This window comes from Calonectris borealis, chromosome 5 (assembly GCF_964195595.1).
Source record: "Calonectris borealis chromosome 5, bCalBor7.hap1.2, whole genome shotgun sequence".
NCBI classification, from domain to species: domain Eukaryota; kingdom Metazoa; phylum Chordata; class Aves; order Procellariiformes; family Procellariidae; genus Calonectris; species Calonectris borealis.
In genome coordinates, this window is record NC_134316.1 from 18,655,645 (window position 1) to 18,675,630 (window position 19,986).

Consider the following 19,986-nt stretch of genomic DNA (forward strand, 5'->3'; position numbering starts at 1 on the left):
AGTTGTGTATTTTAGAAATAATTTTCAGCAATAGATTTTTTTTGTCTTGAGACTCTGCTTTCAGTATCATGTCTTTGGCTCTGGATTCCTATACAATTTTTGTCTCTATTTTGTGTATATAAAGCATATAATACTGAAAAGATTAAAAAACGGAAAGCTGAAATGCTTTGTCATTGTTTTGACTGGAAAATGGCAGTGCTGTTTGATATTTTGAAAATGCTCTCCAAATAGGCATGAATATATATGGTTGTATTTGATACCACTTTTTTAAATAAATATGATTATAGCTTCTAATGTTTCTCTCTTGACCCGAGTATTTGCATATGTGCTTTCCCTTATATGTGGATTGGGCACAGAATCATCAAACATTAAAATCTTATCTTTGATATCAATGGGCTTCGCACCAGATGTTGTGTATGTTACATTAGCAGTGGGATAATTTTCTGTTGCTCATAACTGACATCTCTGATGTCTTTTCATGTGTTAATACACCAAAATTTATGTAGAGACTCATGTTAGGAAGAAAGTTGGTGCTGATTATAGTTATGCTACATCTTTAAAAATTGTATGCTTTCTAATTTTAAAATAAGCTTTTTAATTTTTTCATGTTTTGCTACCAGAATACGTGTTCTTTTTGTGACACAAGGCACTGTTTTTGTAGCTCAGTCAATCCACAGAGTACACTGGATGATTTCTGTCTACCTTTATCAACAGTAAATGAAGCCAGACAGCTAAAAAATGAGTTGCAATGCTAAATAGTCAGTTTCTAGTTTTTCAAGAGTAGTAACTAAAAAAAAAGGGGGGGGGGGGGAAGCCCTCTGTGCTACTTTATTGACTTCTTGCCGTACTTGGCATTATAAAATAAACTACACTAGGAGACATTTTTATTATCTCTGAATATTTTTAAAAGTTTGGAGGACATCCCTGATCTTATTTGAAAAATATTAAGAGTGTTTCCCATAAAAATTAATTAACTAAACACTATTGGAAAAAATGACACATCTTTTATCTCCTGTGGACCATGTGTTTTCTGTTAAAACAAACTATGGTATAGGGTGTTTTGAGCATTTTAAACTTTTTATCTCTATTAAACCCAATGTTTCAAATTAAAATTAACAAAATTGATTAAAATAATGTTTACATTTCATGCTATATCACACTACTAATACTTCCTACAATTCTGGTGCATGGGATTTTTTTTCTTTTTTTGGGCTAGAAATTGATTTGAAGTCGTGTATGACTTTTTATTATGGATAACTGTAAATATACTATTAAATTTAAAATTTGGTAATTATAAACCTGATGGAAAAATTCTTCACTGAAGAAGAGGGAAAGCAATCTTTTATTAGAAAACTGTCAAACCCAACAGCTATTTCGGTTACTTTTAACTTCTAAACTCCTGGACCACATACTATGCCCAACCTCAGAGCTGCCTCTGAGTGACAGTGGACAGTAGAGCTAAGAAGGCCATCCAGTGTTGCAGGCCAGCTATGAACCCTTCACCAAGGCTCTGCAAGATCCGGTCCGGGAAGCAACAAGCTGTTTTTTCCGTAGCCACCTGGTAATGTTTGTCAGCTTGTAACTCCAGAGCATGTGTTTTGTGCCTGCTGCATTCTCAGCTCCTCTCTAAAAATGCTAAGGTTTCATCTGTGAAACGCTCTTTCTTCTCGGCTTCATTTTACCATTGCTGTGGTGCTTTAATTATTGATCTTTTTATGTCATTATTTGAAACTAGCAATGAGCCAGCTGCCCTGTATTTTATTTCCAGTATCAGCAATTTTTGTATCATATTGTTGTTACTGTTTTAATACTGTGTCTTCTGAAACAGTGCGGTACTCCTTGTAGTCCCTAATAATTTAAAATACCTCCTTTCATCAGAAAAAGATGAACTTTGAATTGGACCAGTGTCAGGGTTGGGGCTAGAAATCAGAAGGGGCCTAGTGTTTCAGGGACTTGCGTATTTTGTAAAAACACAAGCTCAAATACAGAATGTCTCTATCCTTGTAGCAGTGGGACACTATTTGGTTAGCGACGCGTGACCCGAGCATGTGTGCGTCGCAAGGCTCGGGTTCACGTTCACCACAGGGCGTCACGGGCCCAGCTCCCCGCTCGGCTGACGTGTCCGTGGTGGAACCGGCCCGCCTCTCCTCCGGGTCTGACCGCCACAGCTTTGTGTGGCAGCTTCTGCGTTCCCCCAGCTTCGCTTTTACAGACCAAGATGTATTTATTTTTTACGCACCGGCCGTGCCCGCTGACAAGGTGGGCCCAGCGCCCCAAGCTCAACCACATCCCGTGGTTTTGGTTTTGTTCCTCTGAATGCAAGCACATTTCAAAACCTCGCGTCTCCACGGCCCCAGGCCGGCTGCCTGCCGGGGTGAAGCCTGTCAGCTCGCAGGGACGCTGCCTGGGCCCCCGTGCGCCAGCCCGCCGCCGCCGCCGGCCGCCATCAACCGTCCTCCCCGGTCCCCCCCACCGCTGCTCCACCGCTATCCCGGCATCCTCCGCTGCCGCGTAGACGTCATAGCCGCCGCGGGGGCGCTCTAGCCGGGTGCGGCCGCTGTCGATGGTGTTTCGGGAGGGGGTGTTATGGCGACCGTCGAGGTGGCAGAGGCTGGATCCGCCGGGAGGAGCCGCTGAGCCGCGTTGTGCCGGGGGGATGTGCGCGGCGCTGGCGGAGGGGTCGCCGAGACCGGTCTGCTGAGCCCGCGGCAGGAGCCTTGACCCTCCCTAGAGAGGAGAAGGGAGGAGGAGGCCGTCTCTTCCCCGCGGGAGCCGGCTGCCAGCTGCGGGGCCGCCGGGCGCGGGGCTGAGTGAGGCCCAGAGCCCTCTGAGCGGCGGCGATGGCGTCGTGGTTGGGCGGGCTGGGCTCGGGGCTGGGGCAGTCCCTGGGGCAGTCCCTGGGGCAGGTGGGGGGCAGCCTGTCTTCGCTCACCGGCCAGATCTCCAGCTTCACCAAGGACATCCTGCTGGAGGGCGCGGAGGAAGTGGGCGGTAAGGGGGGCTAAGGCGCCGGGCCGGGCGGGCGGGCGGGCGGGCGGGGATGCGTGCCGGGGCTGTATCTGTGCAGTCGTACCTGCCGGGACAGGCCTGGTTTCGTGAGGGAGCCCTTCCTCCGGCCGCCGGTTTCCTCGGGGATCGGCAGCGCCGGGGGTCTACACCTGCCGGCCAGCCGCGAGGGAGCTGAGCGGTCCTGCCAAACCGCGGCTTGGTGCTTTTCGGGAGAGCTGCTGGCTTTGCTGGCTTTGTTTTCGTTTTTATTCCGCCCCTGTGACCTCAGGATCTGGAGAATAAACAAAGATATTCCCAGGCTATAATAGCAGAGGTAAACCTGATCTAGGTTTATTATTCGGAAGTTTCTGAATTGCGTGAAGCGTTGTGTTGATCAGTAACGAAGGCACACAAAGAACGCTCTTCTTCCTTTCTGTTTGCTTAGTTTATCTAAAACCCCGTTTGATTAGCTGCTTTTAGAGTGGTTTCATAAAACTGCAGAGTAGTAGTAGTAGAGAGTTTTTTGCCACTGGTGTGATCTAAGTCTGACGTGTCACACAGGCAAAGGTCCAGTGTTTCTCATGTTTTGTTATTTATATTTTGATTGGGCCCAGAGAAACCTGTCGAGTTCTACCTTTCTCCTACAGCCGAGTAGGAGAATATGGCCCTTGTTTTATGGGGATTAGAAGCTAGGATGATTTATATTTAAAACAGAAGGTTGAAACAAAAAAGCTGAGACATCGGAGTAAGATATTCAATAAAGTAATAGTAAATTTATTATAGGCTATAGTCTTTATGTTTTTAATAATGCCTTTTTGTTACGAGGTTTTGAATAAAACTTTTGATTTTTCTAGTAAAGCAATTGTATAACATGGTAATAAATATCAATAGGTTAATACCACTAGTATTGTTTACTATCTTGAAACTATAACTTCTTGAAAAAAAATGTGCATTCTCACAACAGTGTTAAGAATAGCAACTACAAAGAACAGCCAAATACTCATCTTAAATGTGAAATTAAACAATTCTACTTTGTTTGCTACTTCACAACTATGAAGCATTATGAAAGCATTGTATAAATCTTGTTGGCAAGCTGATACTACTGGTTTCATATGGATGGGGTTTTTTTGGTATACAGGTAAAATGCTCAGAAGAGAGACATTTATTCTGATAACTGCGAAGTTATCTTTTTTTCACTTTTCTGAAAGACTTGCTTAGAATTGTTTTAAATTCCAAAATCTATATTAGTTTAGTTTGGAAACTTATTTTACACCACTAAACTGTGTAGTCATCTACTGTGTTCGTTCTGCCTTTTTAAAGATAAATTGCGATTCTGATTCACATATTTGTGCTTTAGTTTGTGCAAGAGAGAGGTGCTGATTTTCAGTAGTTAATTCCAGGTGTATTTGACTGCTAGATACTGCTGTGAACAACTTCTGTTTCCTAAAAATTTCAGAGTAGTACATTTTTATGGGTTACTAGGCTTGAGGGTGTAAAAATCTAGTGGCATCTAAGCACTCTTCTGTAAAAACCTTTAATTACCGTGTGGCATAAAGAATGCTTTTCAAGCAGTTCCTTACATTCCTTTCTTTAATTTTCTAATTTTCTAATGTTTCCTAATTTTTAATATTATCCCTTACATTCACTGCTTTGACTGCTATCTGAACTGAAGATGGTGTTTGTAGATTGTAGACTTTAACATCTTAAGTTTAGCAGTTTTCATGGGTAGTTTGTTGCCTCTGCAGCACTTGAACTATATCAGTTTTAAATAGCACTTAGGGAATGATGAAATACAGTATTTACTTGAAAATTATATTTATTTCAAATTTTGAAAAATTATCAAGGTTGCTTTATAGTCAAATCAGGATGATTTCTCATTAATAAAAGGGAATGTGGTATTTCTAGCCATTAAAAGTGAGACATGGGAGAAGTAAACAGACTATTTGAGGAAGCTTGATCATTAAAGGAAGACAGAATTATGTGCTTTTTGTATTAGATACACTGGTATGGTAGATTGTGTCACCTTTGTAAATGAAAGCGAGTCTTACGGGGTTTTTGTGCCTTTGTGTGGGGGGCAGGGTTGGTGTTTTGTTGTGTGGGTTATTTTGTGGGTTTTGTTGGGTTTAGTTTTTTTTCCCCTGAAAATTTAGTCACTGTTGTATGTATTTTATGGAAATAATTCTCGTTTTGAAACTTCACGTGAGATTACTGAGAAACACAGAACTGTCATGTCAGGAGCAAAGTCCTAAATGAAAAACGGATTCAGTGACACGAAATAGTCAATTAAAAACTTTTCATTTCCCTTATTTTAAAGCTTAAATCCATACTTTCCGGTTAGTTTTGTGATCTGACTTACAGCCTAGATAAGAGAGAACTAAATTAGGTTCATAAAGACTCTCTAGTCTGAAAAATAATTCTGACAGTGTTCTGAGTAAAGCAGCTTTTGATATTTACCTAGGAATGAACATTGAAGCAGTCTAAAGTAAGATACTTATTAATAACTGTGGTATTAACTGATGTCTACTTAACAGATTAGAAGTTGTTTAATAAAAATGAAAATTTTCACTTTCTTTCAGATGCGGCAACAGAACTCCATGCATCCAATTCTAGACTCAGAGAAATAGAAAGTATTAATGCAGCACAAAAGTTTGAAGTAAGAAATTTTGGAACACTATTGTAATTAAAAGCAATAAATAACACTTGTAAAGGTGAAATATTGCACTGAAGTTGCTTGTCCTTGGGTAAATCTAGAAACAAGGGTGACAGTGGTGTTAGAATGTGGCCCTTTTTTTTGGTGACAAACCACCATCACAGTTAGAGGGGCACATTTGTTTATTGGAGTATGCACGTGGTGCAGGTTTTCATCTTTTGCTAACTGCTGCATCCTGCGACTGTTCCCACCTATCGTGGACTTGGACTGCAGCAATAGACTTGGCTCTGAAAAGCTTGCACATGCCAAAGTGTTTTAAGTTTTCATAAACTTTAGCTGGTAAAGAGTTAAAAATGGTTTATAGTGTTTCGTATATGACCACAAATAAAAGCAGATCTAGAATGCCTGGTTATGCTGGACAGCATGTCTTTTGCAGCAAGCTTCAAAGTATAGAGTGTGCGTGTTCCCTGATGCAGTTCTCTATCTGTGTTGCCCTACTGTGTGGTCATTTAAACATAGCTACGGAGGCTCATGCTTTTCCAAAACAGCTTACAAATCCCATGTGCCCTTGTGGAAAGTGACTTTTTGTACTTTTGTAAAAGACTTGTTGGTCTTATAACTTTATTTATGGCTGTAAACCAACAGCTTTCATGTATGTCTTCAGCCCTCAAGAGCATTGAGAAGTTAAGATAGTATTTTGGGGAAGTAACTGTTCCTGCTTGTCCTTTTTATAGACTCCTGCCATCTGCTATTGGCCAATGTCAGAGAGGGAGTACTGGACTGTATGGATATTAGCTCTGATTTGTGCTCTGTGTCTGTTCTTAAATCCCACCTGTGGGTCATGCTAAGATGTAATTCAGCCCTGAATTTTTCTTCTTGGCATTTACCTCTGGCCACCACAAACTTTCTTCTGAGAGTGAGCTACAGTCCATGCCATATAAAAATAGAAAGCTTGGACATGAACGTGATTTTGGGCGCACACTTGGAAGTTGCTGTTGCTGTGTGTTTTGAGTGAAACAACATGAGAAATCTGTACAATTTAATTGATTTCTTTACTGTTCAGCAAACGTACGCTTTTCTAATTCTGTAAGAACTGTTCTGAATTTACCAACATTCATTTCTCATTTTTGTTAGAACGAGAGACTGAAAAAAGTTTGTAGTGATTTAGAAGAGAAGCATGAAGCAGCAGAGCTTCAAATAAAGCAGTTATCTATAGAGTACCGAAATCAGCTTCAACAGAAAGAGGTAGGATATAGAGTGAAATATTTGAGTATGTCCAATAGACTTATGTACTACGCTGTTTAATCTCTTTGTTATAGTATCTGTGCTTTTTGAGTGGAAGTGTTGGTCACAGTTATGGTTTCTTGGTTTGTTAATGTAGACATTGAGAGACTAAGACATATATTTCATTGAATCATGTAATATAAACAGAGCTGCCAGCAGATAGTTGAGACAAGAGGAAACTCTCTGGGAATGTTGTGCATATATCAGAATTTCTCTTGTTTCTGGAATCACTGTAAGAAAAGACACTTAAACTGCTTTGTATTTCTGATTCAGTTATGTTTAAGGAAGGCAACAGGAGCAAATTCTCATTTGAAGCAGTTATATTGTCTGTGGATATCATAATTATTTATCTTAACGTATACAATTAAAGGGAACAGAACTAGCTTTCATAATTTGAGAAGTGTCCTTTTGTGATCGAAACATGAACTTTACAACCTATTGTGTAACATGAGATTTCATAGCCTTTTAAATGAAGAAAGTTGCCAGTATGCCTAGAATTACACAAAAGGGGTTTTATTTCTGCTTTGTTTGCAAATGCATGTGGGAATTAGAGGAAGCAGAATTTTGAGATGTATAGAATTCTGCTTATTAAATACAGTAACAGAGTTGTTATGGGAAAATTGCATGCAGCTAATTTCAGTTTATTGTAAATAAGTAAATAAGTAAATTTTCAGTACATTTTGTTGCTAAGCGTAAAAGAAATCAAATATAATGTAAATAACTGGGGGACCATCATATATTGCTTAATTTTCATATCTGAATACCCTCTTTAAATATGTATTTTTTTGTACAGCCTGTTAGCCTGAATCTTGCTATAGTACTTGGGTACCTTGGCTGCTGAAAAAATCAGCAAACACTTTTACTGAAGTGTTACTTAACTGAAAACTATTAAAACTTTTAATACGTGTCCTTGCATGAGATACTTTGTAAAACATCATCTAATACTGCTTTTCTCCATTAGGAGAGTGTTTGGGGTTTTTTCCTTTTCTTTTAGTGAAAGTGATCAGTAATTTGTGCTGGGGGGGGGCAGTTGGTTGGTTGGTTCACATTTCATAAGGCCACAAGGGGTAAAGTAGAGTGTATTTTGATATTCTTCTTACTTGTATTCTGTATATTCAGGTGGAAATCAGCCATCTAAAAGCTAGACAGAATGCACTACAGGAACAACTGCAGAAAGTACAGACGGCTGCTCAGTCAGCACAGTTAGCAGCTGGTGTTTTGCCACCAGCTGCTACATCAGCTTCCTATGTTCCAGTGGTCAGACGATCCTCAGGTTTTGAAGGAGATGACATGGATTTTGGAGATATAATCTGGTCACAACAAGAAATAAACAGATTGTCCAATGAAGTTTCTAGGCTTGAATCTGAGGCTGACCACTGGAAGCAGATTGCACTGGTGAGTGGTTCCCCTCTATCTTACCCTCCCCTCTCCCCTCCAAATTACTGTTTTCATTGCATTTGGTGTCTCTGGAGTGGGTCTTTTGAAAGTTCATGCTGTACAATTTCTAGAAGCAACATGATTTGATGGAAAAGCTGAAACCTAATGATCTTTTAGTCATTTTCTTGCTGTTGCATGACTAGGGACACATTCAGTGACTTAGCTTCCAAATGCTTTTTCGTAATGCTTTTATGCATGATTTGTCAAGTTAGGAAAAGGGTTTCATAAACGTTTGCCTCGAATGCTATGTCAGGGCTTCATTTTTGTGCAGCCTTTCAAAAACTACTTTTCTTCTTCTTAGCTGTGATATTGATTATTTATTGACAGCACAATACTGTTCAAAGTGATAGTTGGATACTTGCATACTGTTTTTACTTACCCTTCATGTAGTCCTTGATATGTCAGTTGTAATTCATGGTCTGCTGAGACAAGAAAGAATGTAATCTTTCAAGCTGTTGTTGATGTGAGTCATCATTTTTCAAGCTATAGCCTGATTTCAGAGATATACTTTTCCCATGTGGAAATATTCAAGTAAAATTCGACAACCCTGTTGTCTTATTGTCGTGGTTTAGCCCCAGCTGGCAGCTAAACCACACAGCTGCTTGCTCAGACCTCTTTTCTCCCCCAGCCCCCTCCCAAGTGGGGGAGAGAATCGGAAAAAAAAGTAAAATTCATGGATTGAGATAAAGACGGTTTAATAGAACAGAAAAGGAAGGGAAAATGATGATGATGATGATGATGATATAAAAAATAAGTGATGCACAATACAGTTGCTCACCACCCACCAAACAATGCCCAGCCAGTTACTGAGCGGCGGTCACTGCTCCCTGGCCAAATCCCCCCAGCTTATATACTGAGCATGACGTCATATGGACGTATTCCGTATGGACTGACCCCGTTGGCCAGTTGGGTCAGCTGTCCTGGCTGTGCTCCCTCCCAGCTTCTTGTGCACCTGGCAGAGCATGGGAAGCTGAAAAGTCCTTGACTAGGGTAAACACTACTTAGCAACAACTAAAACATCAGTGTGTTATCAACATTATTCTCATACTAAATCCAAAACACAGCACTATACCAGCTACTAGGAAGAAAATCAACTCCATCCCAGCCGAAACCAGGACACTTATTAGGTGCAATAACATTCGCCACCCCAAACTTTTACGCATTTGCATGTAATAATAAAAAAAATCCATGGAAAATTAAAATGTTTCCATTAAAATGTCTTTCTTTTTTGATCAAATTTACTGTAGATTTGAATTTTGCTTCATGTTAGCTTTGTTGTTTTCTACTTTTGAGTATCAACAGAGGAAGCACTTATGTGAAAAATACATGTATTTATCACAATTTTCACATGGATATGTGATTTTTCTTTTCTCAGTCTTCCAAAGTGCAAGGGACAAATGATGCTGAACAAAGTGAAATATGCAAACTGCAAAATATTGTTAAGGTAAGATCACAACTTTGACAAACTAGTCTTCTCTTATGCTTTATTCCTGATGGTTTTGCATATGGTCAAATGACTTGTGAATGTAGTTAAAATATTTACAACACTAGCACTTACATTTTCTCATATTAAAAATGCATGTGGGCATGTAATTGTACTGCTGAATTGTTGCCGTGCTATATTTAAAAACAGTCAGTTATTCTGAGGCAGGGTATTTATATGATTTAATGAATACAGTACATAAGCTTAAAAGAATGACATTAGTATTTATGAGGGCAAATCACTTTCAGAAGCTGTTGATGACTTATGAGACTGAATTTTAGATAAACAAAATAATTTCCTTTCCTTTCTCAGAAACATCTTGCCTTTTTTCATTAAAGATGCAAAATACGGATTTGCATGTCATCCTTGAAAGTTACTAGAAATATGCCCTAGTGTATCCACTTCCTACTTTCCTACGAAAGAGTTGCAGTCTCTCTACATTGGTTTAATATTAGCTGTTGTGTAGAGCATACTGTTTGTGTAAACATATTTTTTTAAAAGGAATGTCTTTTAACATGTTTAAAAAAACTCAAACCAACAAAAGCCAAGAAACTTGACCTCTCCTGTGAGAAATCCTTTAATAAAGCCTTTAATTTTACCAGGGAAAACTTTTTTCTTTCTTTTATATTTTTTCCTTCTTAAGCTTCTGTACTGTATTTTACCATTCTGTTTCTCTAATGATATTTTTAGGAGCTCAAACAGAATTTGAGTCAAGAAATAGATGAACATCAACATGAACTTTCAGTATTGCAGGATGCACACAGACAAAAGCTAGTAGAGATAAGTCGTCGACACCGAGAAGAGCTGAGTGAATATGAAGAGCGAATTGAAGAACTTGAGAATCAGTTACAGCAAGGTCTTTATTACCACATGCTTTCTTTTTTATTCAATGTACAGTGAATTTTGGATAAAGCTTTAGTTTATCAAATATGTATATAACAGTGTAATAGATATCAAATACCTAATGTTTAGGAACTTGAATTTCAACTTTAGTTCACCTTCCTGTTTTAAGACACATGCGTGTCCTAGTATCTTATATTCACTGTGGTTGGCTTGATCACTAGAATGATAGCATTTCATCTTCTGACATGTAGCAGTCTAGAGGGTCATTTTCTATACATAGCAAATGTTATGCTCTAAATTCAACACTTCCTTTTTTTTTTTTTTTAACTACACTGAATATAGGTGTGGACGAGACATACAAAGTTGAAGATAAGAAAATCTCAGCACAAAAATAATTTTGGTGATAGTACTATGTGCCAATTGGGCTACTTGACAAAAGCTCAAAGATTGCCATAAGGACCGCACATTAGTCTGTGGTGTAACTAGATTGTAGGAGAAGCTCAGTGGTTCTCACAAGGAGCTTTTCGTTGTCTTGTAGGTATTTCATATTCCCGAAAAATAGTCATGTCAGTTAGGTTTCCTTTAAGGGCTTCCTTGCACAAATATGTAAGATGTGCCTGTAAACCTCTATTTTATTATCTGTTAAAACTCGGACTTTTAAAGAATGTATACTCTCCTTTTAGAAAGAAGGGAAATATTTTCACAGCCTTCTTAATTTAATTAATTTCTTAATTAATGGATAGGGAATTTATTTCTTGAAATCAGATACCTGTTAAGGTATAATCTGTCTTTTACTGCACGTAGTATATATACTGCATGGACGTAGACCAGCAGGACTAATTTAATGCAGTCGAAGGTAGGAATCCCCTATCTTTTGCATTACAAGTTATCTTAAAATAAATACTGCTCACAGCTTTTGAAGAATTAGAGTATTTTATATTTTTATTTTGTTGGTTCTGTTTGACAACATCATACAGACTGGGGCGGAGGGAAGTGTTCCAGAGCTTACACTGGAATTAATTCACAAGCAGTGTGCTTTCATTTACCTTTTTTTTCTGTACATTTTTGATTACGCCTTTTTATACTCTGTAACTTACCTGGAAATTACATTGTGAGGATTGTGTGGAACTATGAGTGTTGTCATAGTATGGTGGATCTGTAAAAACATCGATTCTGCAAAATAAGATCTTTAGGTAAAAAACTTTTTGCATCGTTTAGCAAATGATGTACTAATTTGTAGCAAATTATTCTCTATAACAACCATTCAGCAAACCTTTGAAATTTAATTAATTAAATTATAAACAAGGATTTTGCATCAGGCTGTTTTAGATGGGGTTTGATAAACTATTCTTAGAAAATTGAGGGATTCTAAATCCTGATAAATTAGATTCTGTCATCTGCCCACCAAGAGAGAAGGGGGTCAAGTATATTTTAATTAAATTGTGAACAATGTATGTCTTGCAACACTTACCTGTTAAAATTATTTCGAGCCAGGGATGTGTAAGTATTTGAAAAACTGCTTATCAAACCAGTAATATGTATAGCACTGCTTCAAATGTTAATTCTATTAAAGTAAGCTTTCTGTTGATGATGATCATGTCTTTGGTTTAGACTATCTCCCTCTGTCAGGAGAAGGGGTGGAAGAAGAGACACTTAAGCAAAAGATCTACAGTGCTGGCTTTGGTTAATATTGCAAACAATCTTTTTTGCTTTTTAGATGGTGTGAGCGCTGATGCCATGGATGACTCTAAAATTAGTGAACAGAAAAAAAATGCTCAGAGTCTAGGAGGAGGAAAAGTAGAAGAGTTGCAGGCTGTAAAGGACCTAGAGGATGAAATAAGAAAATTAAATCACAAATTGTCTTCTGCCAAAGAAGAAAATAAAATTCTTCAGAAAGAGCAAGAAATGGCAAAGGTAGAAAAAATCCAAATAACGCAAGAATATGAAAATCTTAAATCTGACTTTAGTATGCTTCAAAGTTCTGTTGCAGAGCAAGATGCTCTCCTGAAAGAACAGGAGAAGAAGCTCCAATCAAAGACATCACTACCAGAAGATGTTGTCAGACTACAGCAAGCACTGTTAGGTACAAAGATGATGTTTTGTGTTTTTTTTTTTTTATTTTTAGTATATCTTCACAGGTTTTCACTTTTAATGCTCAGAATTTATTTTAAGAATTTGGAACTGAATATAAGAATATGTACCTTTTAAAAGTGGCTGCTTTAGAAAAGAGTTGTCCATTGAGGTAAGACTAAGCAGAAAAGGAGACATAATTAGTGATTATCATAAGGGTTTCTGATTAGGTAAGTAATCATGTCTGCCAACTCTTTGACAGGTTTTTCTTTCTTTAAAAGTAAGTAAGCCTCAATTGAAGTTGTTTAAATTCTAAAAGTACACACTTTTTGTTTGTAAAGGTGGTCTGTTGCTAATATCTTCTCCTTAAAGAAACACTGCAACATATCTGTTTAAGTAGTATATCTGTATGTAGAAAATCTTTTAATTTTGCATAACTGATACACTGTAGTACCAAAGTCCTCCTAATGTGGACTCAGTTGTAAAAGTAGTGCTGTACTTTGTGATGGTGATTGATGGTGCATTTGGATCTTTTACAGCACTGATACTTATTATCACAAAATACTGTGAAACTATTCTCTTCTGAGCAGCAGAGTTCTGTTGGGGCAAGGTGGGAAAATGATTTATTTTTATTGTTGTTTGGAAAGTAGTAAAACTATGTATTTGTTTTGTTTTCTTGTATAGAAGCAGAAAATGAAATAGCAAGACTTTCAAGTTTAAATCAGGTAAAGCAATTTCTAAATTAAGCCAATGACAAAGTTTGTAACAATAGTAAGTGATGGAAAACACACGTTCTGGCACTACGCGTTTTTTGGAGCATTCACATTTCTACATAAATAGTCTTGTAATCAAGGAAATAATTGTAGATTAATTCTATAATTACATGTGGAATTGATAGAAACGATACATTTTGACTTGTGAAACTCCACAGCGTGCTCTTAAAGAAAACTAGTGGAGTTCCACCTGTCCCATTGCTACTTAGGCTGCTGTAACATACATTTTTAAAGTATTAACAGTGCATTCTGTAAAATTTGTCATTTTTCACTTCTTCTACTTTGGCACGTTTCAGTTTTGACACTGTTATCAGTTGTAAAATACCTCTCTTCTAATAATACTGTATTCCATCTTACTGATGAAGTTAAGCAGTGAAACATACAGTTTCTCTGGAACACACCTTTAGTTTTTGGCAAAGTTGACTTAGTCCTTTATAAACTCAGAGTTGAGAGATTTGGCTTAGTTTACGTTGTATCCAATAGTATTTTTCAACTGGAGTGTTCTGTGTTTTGCACGCATTCAAGAGTTCTCATGGCATTTTTCATGAAAACGTTATTCAGGTGTCCTTGATTAAAAATTCCTGTCTCACCATGCAGCATACTACGTTTAGAGTATCTCTTGGAGATAAAATAGTTTATCCCAGCTGTGAATATAACTTTGCTTGTCAGACCATGGCTTTTTGTGCAGAAGTTTGTAAATTGCAGTCCTAAACTTAGGGATGAGAAAATAAATGTGTATGTATGAATGGTAGAGACAGATACTTCACAATGAAGAATTTTTAACTGGGATAATATTCATGTAGGCTTAGAGATTCTAACATAAAAATGCATGCTTTGCTTTTAAATGTTGAGGGGAAAGAAAGAAACCATTTCAAGTCTAAACAGTTCGTAAATTTCAGCAAGTCTAATATTTAGAATTTTTTTTTTTAACTTAAGGAGAGACTTGAGAAGGAACTGACAAGTGCACAACATAAAAATGAGAGTATTCTTTCTGCGTGTACTGAGGATCAGAATTCAGAATTAAGTCAGTTAAGACAAGATTTGGAAAGGAAAGAACGTGAATTAAATGAAAGTATTGCTGAAAGAGAAACATTAATAGCAGAGTTGGAAGAACTAGACAAGCAGAATCAAGAAGCTACTCAGGTAATAAATATTGCAACTAATTATTGAACTGCTAAAACGTTTAGATTTGTGTGTGTGTGTTTATCTGGGTAGCAGGGAAATACAAGTTATCCTCTGAGGCTTAAGAAGAATATTGGGACCAGTGTTTCTCCATATCTACTGTCTCAATGCAAAATTCTGAAGTGCAAGAAACCCACTTGTTATGGACAAAGAAATAATATGACATGTCAGCTATCTATAAGGGATGTTACTTTCCAAAGTCCAGTTAAATACTAGTTGATTTTTCCTTGCAAGACTTTTGACGGTTTTTATCCTGCTAATATTTTGACCTGTGTCTTACGACAGTATGCATAACATGAATGATTTTTTTAAACTTTTTTCCTTTTCCTTTCATTATTTTTAATTATGTTGAATAATTAAGTTACTTTATTACAAGTTTATTACACGTTTTTCATGATACAAGCATTTGTGGATAAAAAAAGGTCACCGATTATATGTAATCAAAATGGAATGATACCTTTTTGTCACTGTTCTGATATATTTGACCTGTAAACATGTAGTTGCAAGCCATGTGTTTTGTTTTCAATATTGGTTTACTTTATGGAATTGAACATTTAAAGTGTTTTCCTATGAAATGAATCCCAGGAAGTGTGTTTAAAAATAAGCTCAAACAAGAAATTGAAAATAGAATATACAGATATGCATTCACTTCTGTAATTTATTATTTTAAATTTAGTGCCTCCCTGTTTTTATGTAATGGGTGTTTGTTGCACACCCATTCCAACTGCCCGGACAAATCCTGACAGTTCTTTTTCTTAGGTAGTTCTCTTTTTGTTCCTTGATTTAGGTAGTTAGGATTCTTTTGGGGGAGGTGGTGTTCTTGTTTTTAGTGAAATGTAATCTATCCTTATTTGATATTTGGTTTTAATTAATTTAGCATTGACTAGTTGATACTACTTGCCAATTTACGTTGGCAACTAGAAAACATTTTTGTTCCCTCTCAATTTTTTTTTAATTGTTCAGAGGATAAAAATTAATGAAATGCAGAGTTTGGCTGGGTTTCCTCTCCTAATGAATTCTTGTTTGTGTTCATTTCAGCATATGATTACACTGAAAGAACAGCTGTCAAAACAACACACAGAAACTGATAGTATCATCAAACAGCTGAAATTTGACATAGATTTTGAAAGAAAGAAAGTATCAGAGTTAGAAATTGAGAAGGTGGAAACTATTAAGGAGTTAGATAGTCAGAGAGAAAAACTAAGCCAATGTTCATATGCACTTAATGATTTACATATAAGTAAGCAGCAGCTTCAAGATAATATTAAAGATCTTCGGGAACAATTAAGGAAAGCCCAAGACTGTAATTTGCATAGTAAAAAAGAGATCGGACAATTGCAGCAGAGACTAAAAGAAAGAGAGGAGGAACTTTCTGTATCCTTGAGCAAGTTAACAGAAAAAAGTAATCAGGAATCTAACTACACTTGTCAAGATCTGATTCTGAAAGAAAGAGAAGTAGAAATTGCAAAACTACAGAATGACATTTCAGAAAATAAACAGCTAATTGAAGACTCGGAGAAATCTCTGTCTGATCTCAGAACAGAAAATGGAAAGCTGATAGCAGCCATTGAAGAACTAAAACAGGAGTTAAGTGATGCCATTTCTGAGAAAAATAAAGTTTACTTGGAAAAAGACACTGTTGTGGAGGCTTTGAAAATGGAAAAAAGACAGTTAGAGAGCGAATTAAACCAGGCAGAAAAGAGACTTTTGGAACAAGCACATAAGTATAAGCAAACTATTGAGGAATTATCAAATGCACGTAGTATGGATACCACTGCATTGCAGCTTGAACACGAGCGCCTAGTTAAACTCAATCACGAGAAAGACTTTAAGATTGCTGAACTTAAAAGGAGCATTGAGCAGATGGAAATTGACCATCAAGAAACAAAAGAGATGTTGACTACTAGCTTAGAAGGACAAAAGCAGTTGACGGAACTCATAAAAGAAAAAGAGATATTTATTGAAAAATCTAAAAATCAAGCTTTACAGGTGAAGCAGGAACTTGAGGAATATATGAAAGTTTCAAAAAAGCAGGATGTCTTAAAACAGAACTTGGAGGAAAAAGACAGAAGTCTTGCAGTCATGAAGGAAGAAAATAATCATTTGAAAGAAGAAATTGAACGCCTTAAGGATCAACAAAGTAGATCTGTGCCTGTGGTTGAGCCTAAAACTCTAGATATTATTATTGAACTTGAAAGTGAGGTAGCGCAGTTAAAAGTGATAAAGAATAATCTTGAAGAAGAAATAGAAGTTCACAAAAAAACAATAGAAGATCAGAATCAAACAACAGTGCAACTTCAGCAGTCTTTGCAGGAGCAAAGAAAGGAAATAGATGAGTCTAAATTTCAATGTGAGCAAATGAATGTCACACATGAAAGACTTTCTTTAGAGAAAGATGAGGAAATTAAAAATTTGCAGAAAACAATTGAACAAATTAAAACTCAGTTGCACAAAGAGAGACAGATTATTCAGACTGATTCTTCTGATCTTTTTCAGGAAACCAAAGTTCAGACTCTTAATGGAGAAAATGGAAATGAAAAACATGACTTATCTAAAGCTGAAATTGAAAGACTGGTAAAAGGTATCAAAGAAAGGGAGATGGAGATTAAGCTTCTAAATGAAAAGAATGTTTCTCTAAGTCAGCAAATTGATCAGTTATCTAAGGATGAAGTTGGCAAACTTACTCAGATCATTCAAGAGAAAGATTTAGAAATACAAGCTCTCAACGCTAGAGTTTCCTCAGCTTCCTATAGGCAGGATGTTCTTTGTCTTCAACAGCAGCTGCAAGCTTATGTTTTGGAAAGAGAGCAGATACTAGCAGTTCTAAGTGAAAAGACAAGAGAAAACAGTCAGTTAAAAACAGAGTATCGTAATATCATGGATATGGTCGCTGCTAAAGAAGCAGCTTTGGCAAGGTTGCAAGAGGAGAATCAGAAGTTATCTAATAGATCTGAAAACAGCAGTCAAGACATGTCTAGAGAAACTATTCAGAATTTATCCCGTATCATTCGAGAAAAAGATATTGAAATAGATGCTCTAAGTCAAAAATGCCAAACCTTATTGACTGTCTTGCAGACATCTGGTACGGGTACTGATAACGGGTCAGGAGGTGTTAACAGTAACCAGTTTGAGGAACTTCTACAAGAACGTGATAAACTAAAACAGCAAGTAAAGAAGATGGAAGAGTGGAAGCAACAAGTAATAACCACGGTTCAGAACATGCAGCATGAGTCAGCTCACCTCCAAGAAGAGTTACACAAGCTTCAAGCACAAATTTCAGTTGAAAGTGATAGTAATTCAAAGTTGCTGTTAGATTATAATGGCTTGATTCAGAGTTATGAACAGAATGAGAAAAAGCTGAAAAGTTTTAGTCAGGAATTAGCACAAGTTCAACACAGCATAGGACAGCTTCATAACACTAAGGATCTTCTCCTGAGTAAACTTGATTTGGTAACGCCATCTGTGGCAACGACTTCCACCATTTCACAGCTTCCAGGCATTCAATACAGTGCTCCTGAAGTACTCAGTGATGAGTCTAAGCTCCTTCAAAAGGAGTTGGAACAACTGAAAAAAAAGTTGCAAGAAAAAGATTCAACTATTAGGACTCTTCAGGAAAACAATCAACGATTATCTGATTCTGTGGCTACAGCATCAGAGATTGAAAGAAAGAGTCAAGAAGGGACTGAGTCAGAGATGAGGCAGATCAAAGAAAAACACGATGTCTTACAGAAATCACTTAGGGAAAAAGACATATTAATTAAATCTAAAAGTGATCAGTTACTTTCTGTGAGTGAAAATCTTAGTAACAAAGAAAATGAAAATGAGCTTTTGAAGCAAGCTGTGACTAATCTTAAAGAAAGAAATTTAATTTTAGAAATGGATATTCGAAAACTGAAAGAAGAAAATGAAAAAATAGTTGCAAGGTGTAGGGAAAAAGAAACAGAATTCCGAGCACTTCAGGAGACTAATATGCAATTTTCAATGATGCTGAAAGAGAAAGAGTTTGAGTCTCACTCAATGAAGGAAAAAGCTCTTGCTTTTGAGAAGCTGTTGAAAGAAAAAGAACAGGTTTGTGCATTCATATTTACGAATATCTTTTTAAATTAGTCACATGTTAATGCATTTTTATGTACACGTAGCCATCAAGTGTTTGCCTGAAATCCGTTTGTGATTCCTTACTGCAATACACTACAACAAAAATCCTCCCCCTGCAAAGTTAAGAAATTAAAAGTCAGCAGGTGAGTGGTTTACAATGTTATCTGTTAATTGTGGAGCCATAAACTACATTTTTCATTTATTTGGAAACTGCTCATTTACTGAAAAGCTGCTTAATATTTTGCTTTGGCCCTGTTGTTCATTAAGTGCCCTGTATTATTTTTACTGTATGGTGCTCAAACTTCTGCAGAGTTGGCCAGCAGGACTAATTTTCCAATGTGCTTTCCTCTAGTGTTTGTCATTCCAGTGTGATTGCTTCACAACATCACTGTGAGATGAATGGGTTTGTGTTATGACTGGAGAAACTCCACTGCAAAAAAGAAGATAAAAGATTGGACAAGCTAAATTAATGGTTTATTCTCTACAATTTGACATATGGAGAAATTTACACTTTTTTCAAAGAACTATGTTCTTTTTCAAAGAACTATGTGGCATCATTGATACACAGGTCAACAGCATTTTGTATGAACTGCTGCTGCTGGAGTTAACGAAGTAATATGTGAATTGCCATTTCTCTCTGAAAAATAGGCTTTAAGTACAGTGCAAAAGTCTTCCTGTAGTTTTGACAAACACTTCACAGCCGAACTCCAGGATGTAGGTATTTTTGGTTTGCTTTGTAGGCTCTGAAAGTGAATATGTCCTAGTGGGGAGTCTTTTCTGGTAATAATTCCAAACAGATAATTTTCTTTCTTTCCTGTGTACTGCCCAGGTCTCCATTCTCCTTGCCTTGGTGGTTCTGGTTGCCATTCTTCTATCTTCTCTTGCAGTTGTCCCCCTCCATGCATACTGTTCTTATTCTCCCTGTTGCCTTTAGCATCCCTTTTCATTTTCCAAAGTTATGAGCATTGCCCATTATCAGAGAGTGGTATTTATGCAAACCATTGCTAAGTAACTTGGCATTAATTTTTTTCCCCTTCTATAAGTATAATAAAAAATTTCATAGAATCATAGAATGGTTTGGGTCGGAAGGGACCTTTAAAAATCATCTAACCCATCATTCCAACCTCCTGCCATGGGCAGGGATACCTTACACTAGATCAGGTTGCTCAAAGCCTCATGCA

The 19,986-nt window shown here is 37.1% G+C and overlaps 1 protein-coding gene across 2 annotated transcripts in view; it reads left to right on the plus strand.

The window, feature by feature from the left end:
* The first annotated feature begins 2,506 nt into the window (after positions 1–2,506).
* Positions 2,507–19,986, plus strand: part of TRIP11 (thyroid hormone receptor interactor 11) — a 34,058-nt gene continuing 16,578 nt past the window's right edge. For both annotated transcript variants that reach the window (XM_075151244.1, XM_075151245.1), the window contains exons 1-10: positions 2,507–2,991; positions 5,565–5,641; positions 6,773–6,883; positions 8,042–8,317; positions 9,735–9,803; positions 10,533–10,698; positions 12,403–12,768; positions 13,440–13,480; positions 14,465–14,671; positions 15,749–18,778. In XM_075151244.1, the coding sequence (XP_075007345.1) occupies positions 2,841–2,991; positions 5,565–5,641; positions 6,773–6,883; positions 8,042–8,317; positions 9,735–9,803; positions 10,533–10,698; positions 12,403–12,768; positions 13,440–13,480; positions 14,465–14,671; positions 15,749–18,778 (4,494 nt within the window). In that variant the 5' untranslated portion in view covers positions 2,507–2,840. The remainder of the gene's footprint in view (positions 2,992–5,564; positions 5,642–6,772; positions 6,884–8,041; positions 8,318–9,734; positions 9,804–10,532; positions 10,699–12,402; positions 12,769–13,439; positions 13,481–14,464; positions 14,672–15,748; positions 18,779–19,986) is intronic.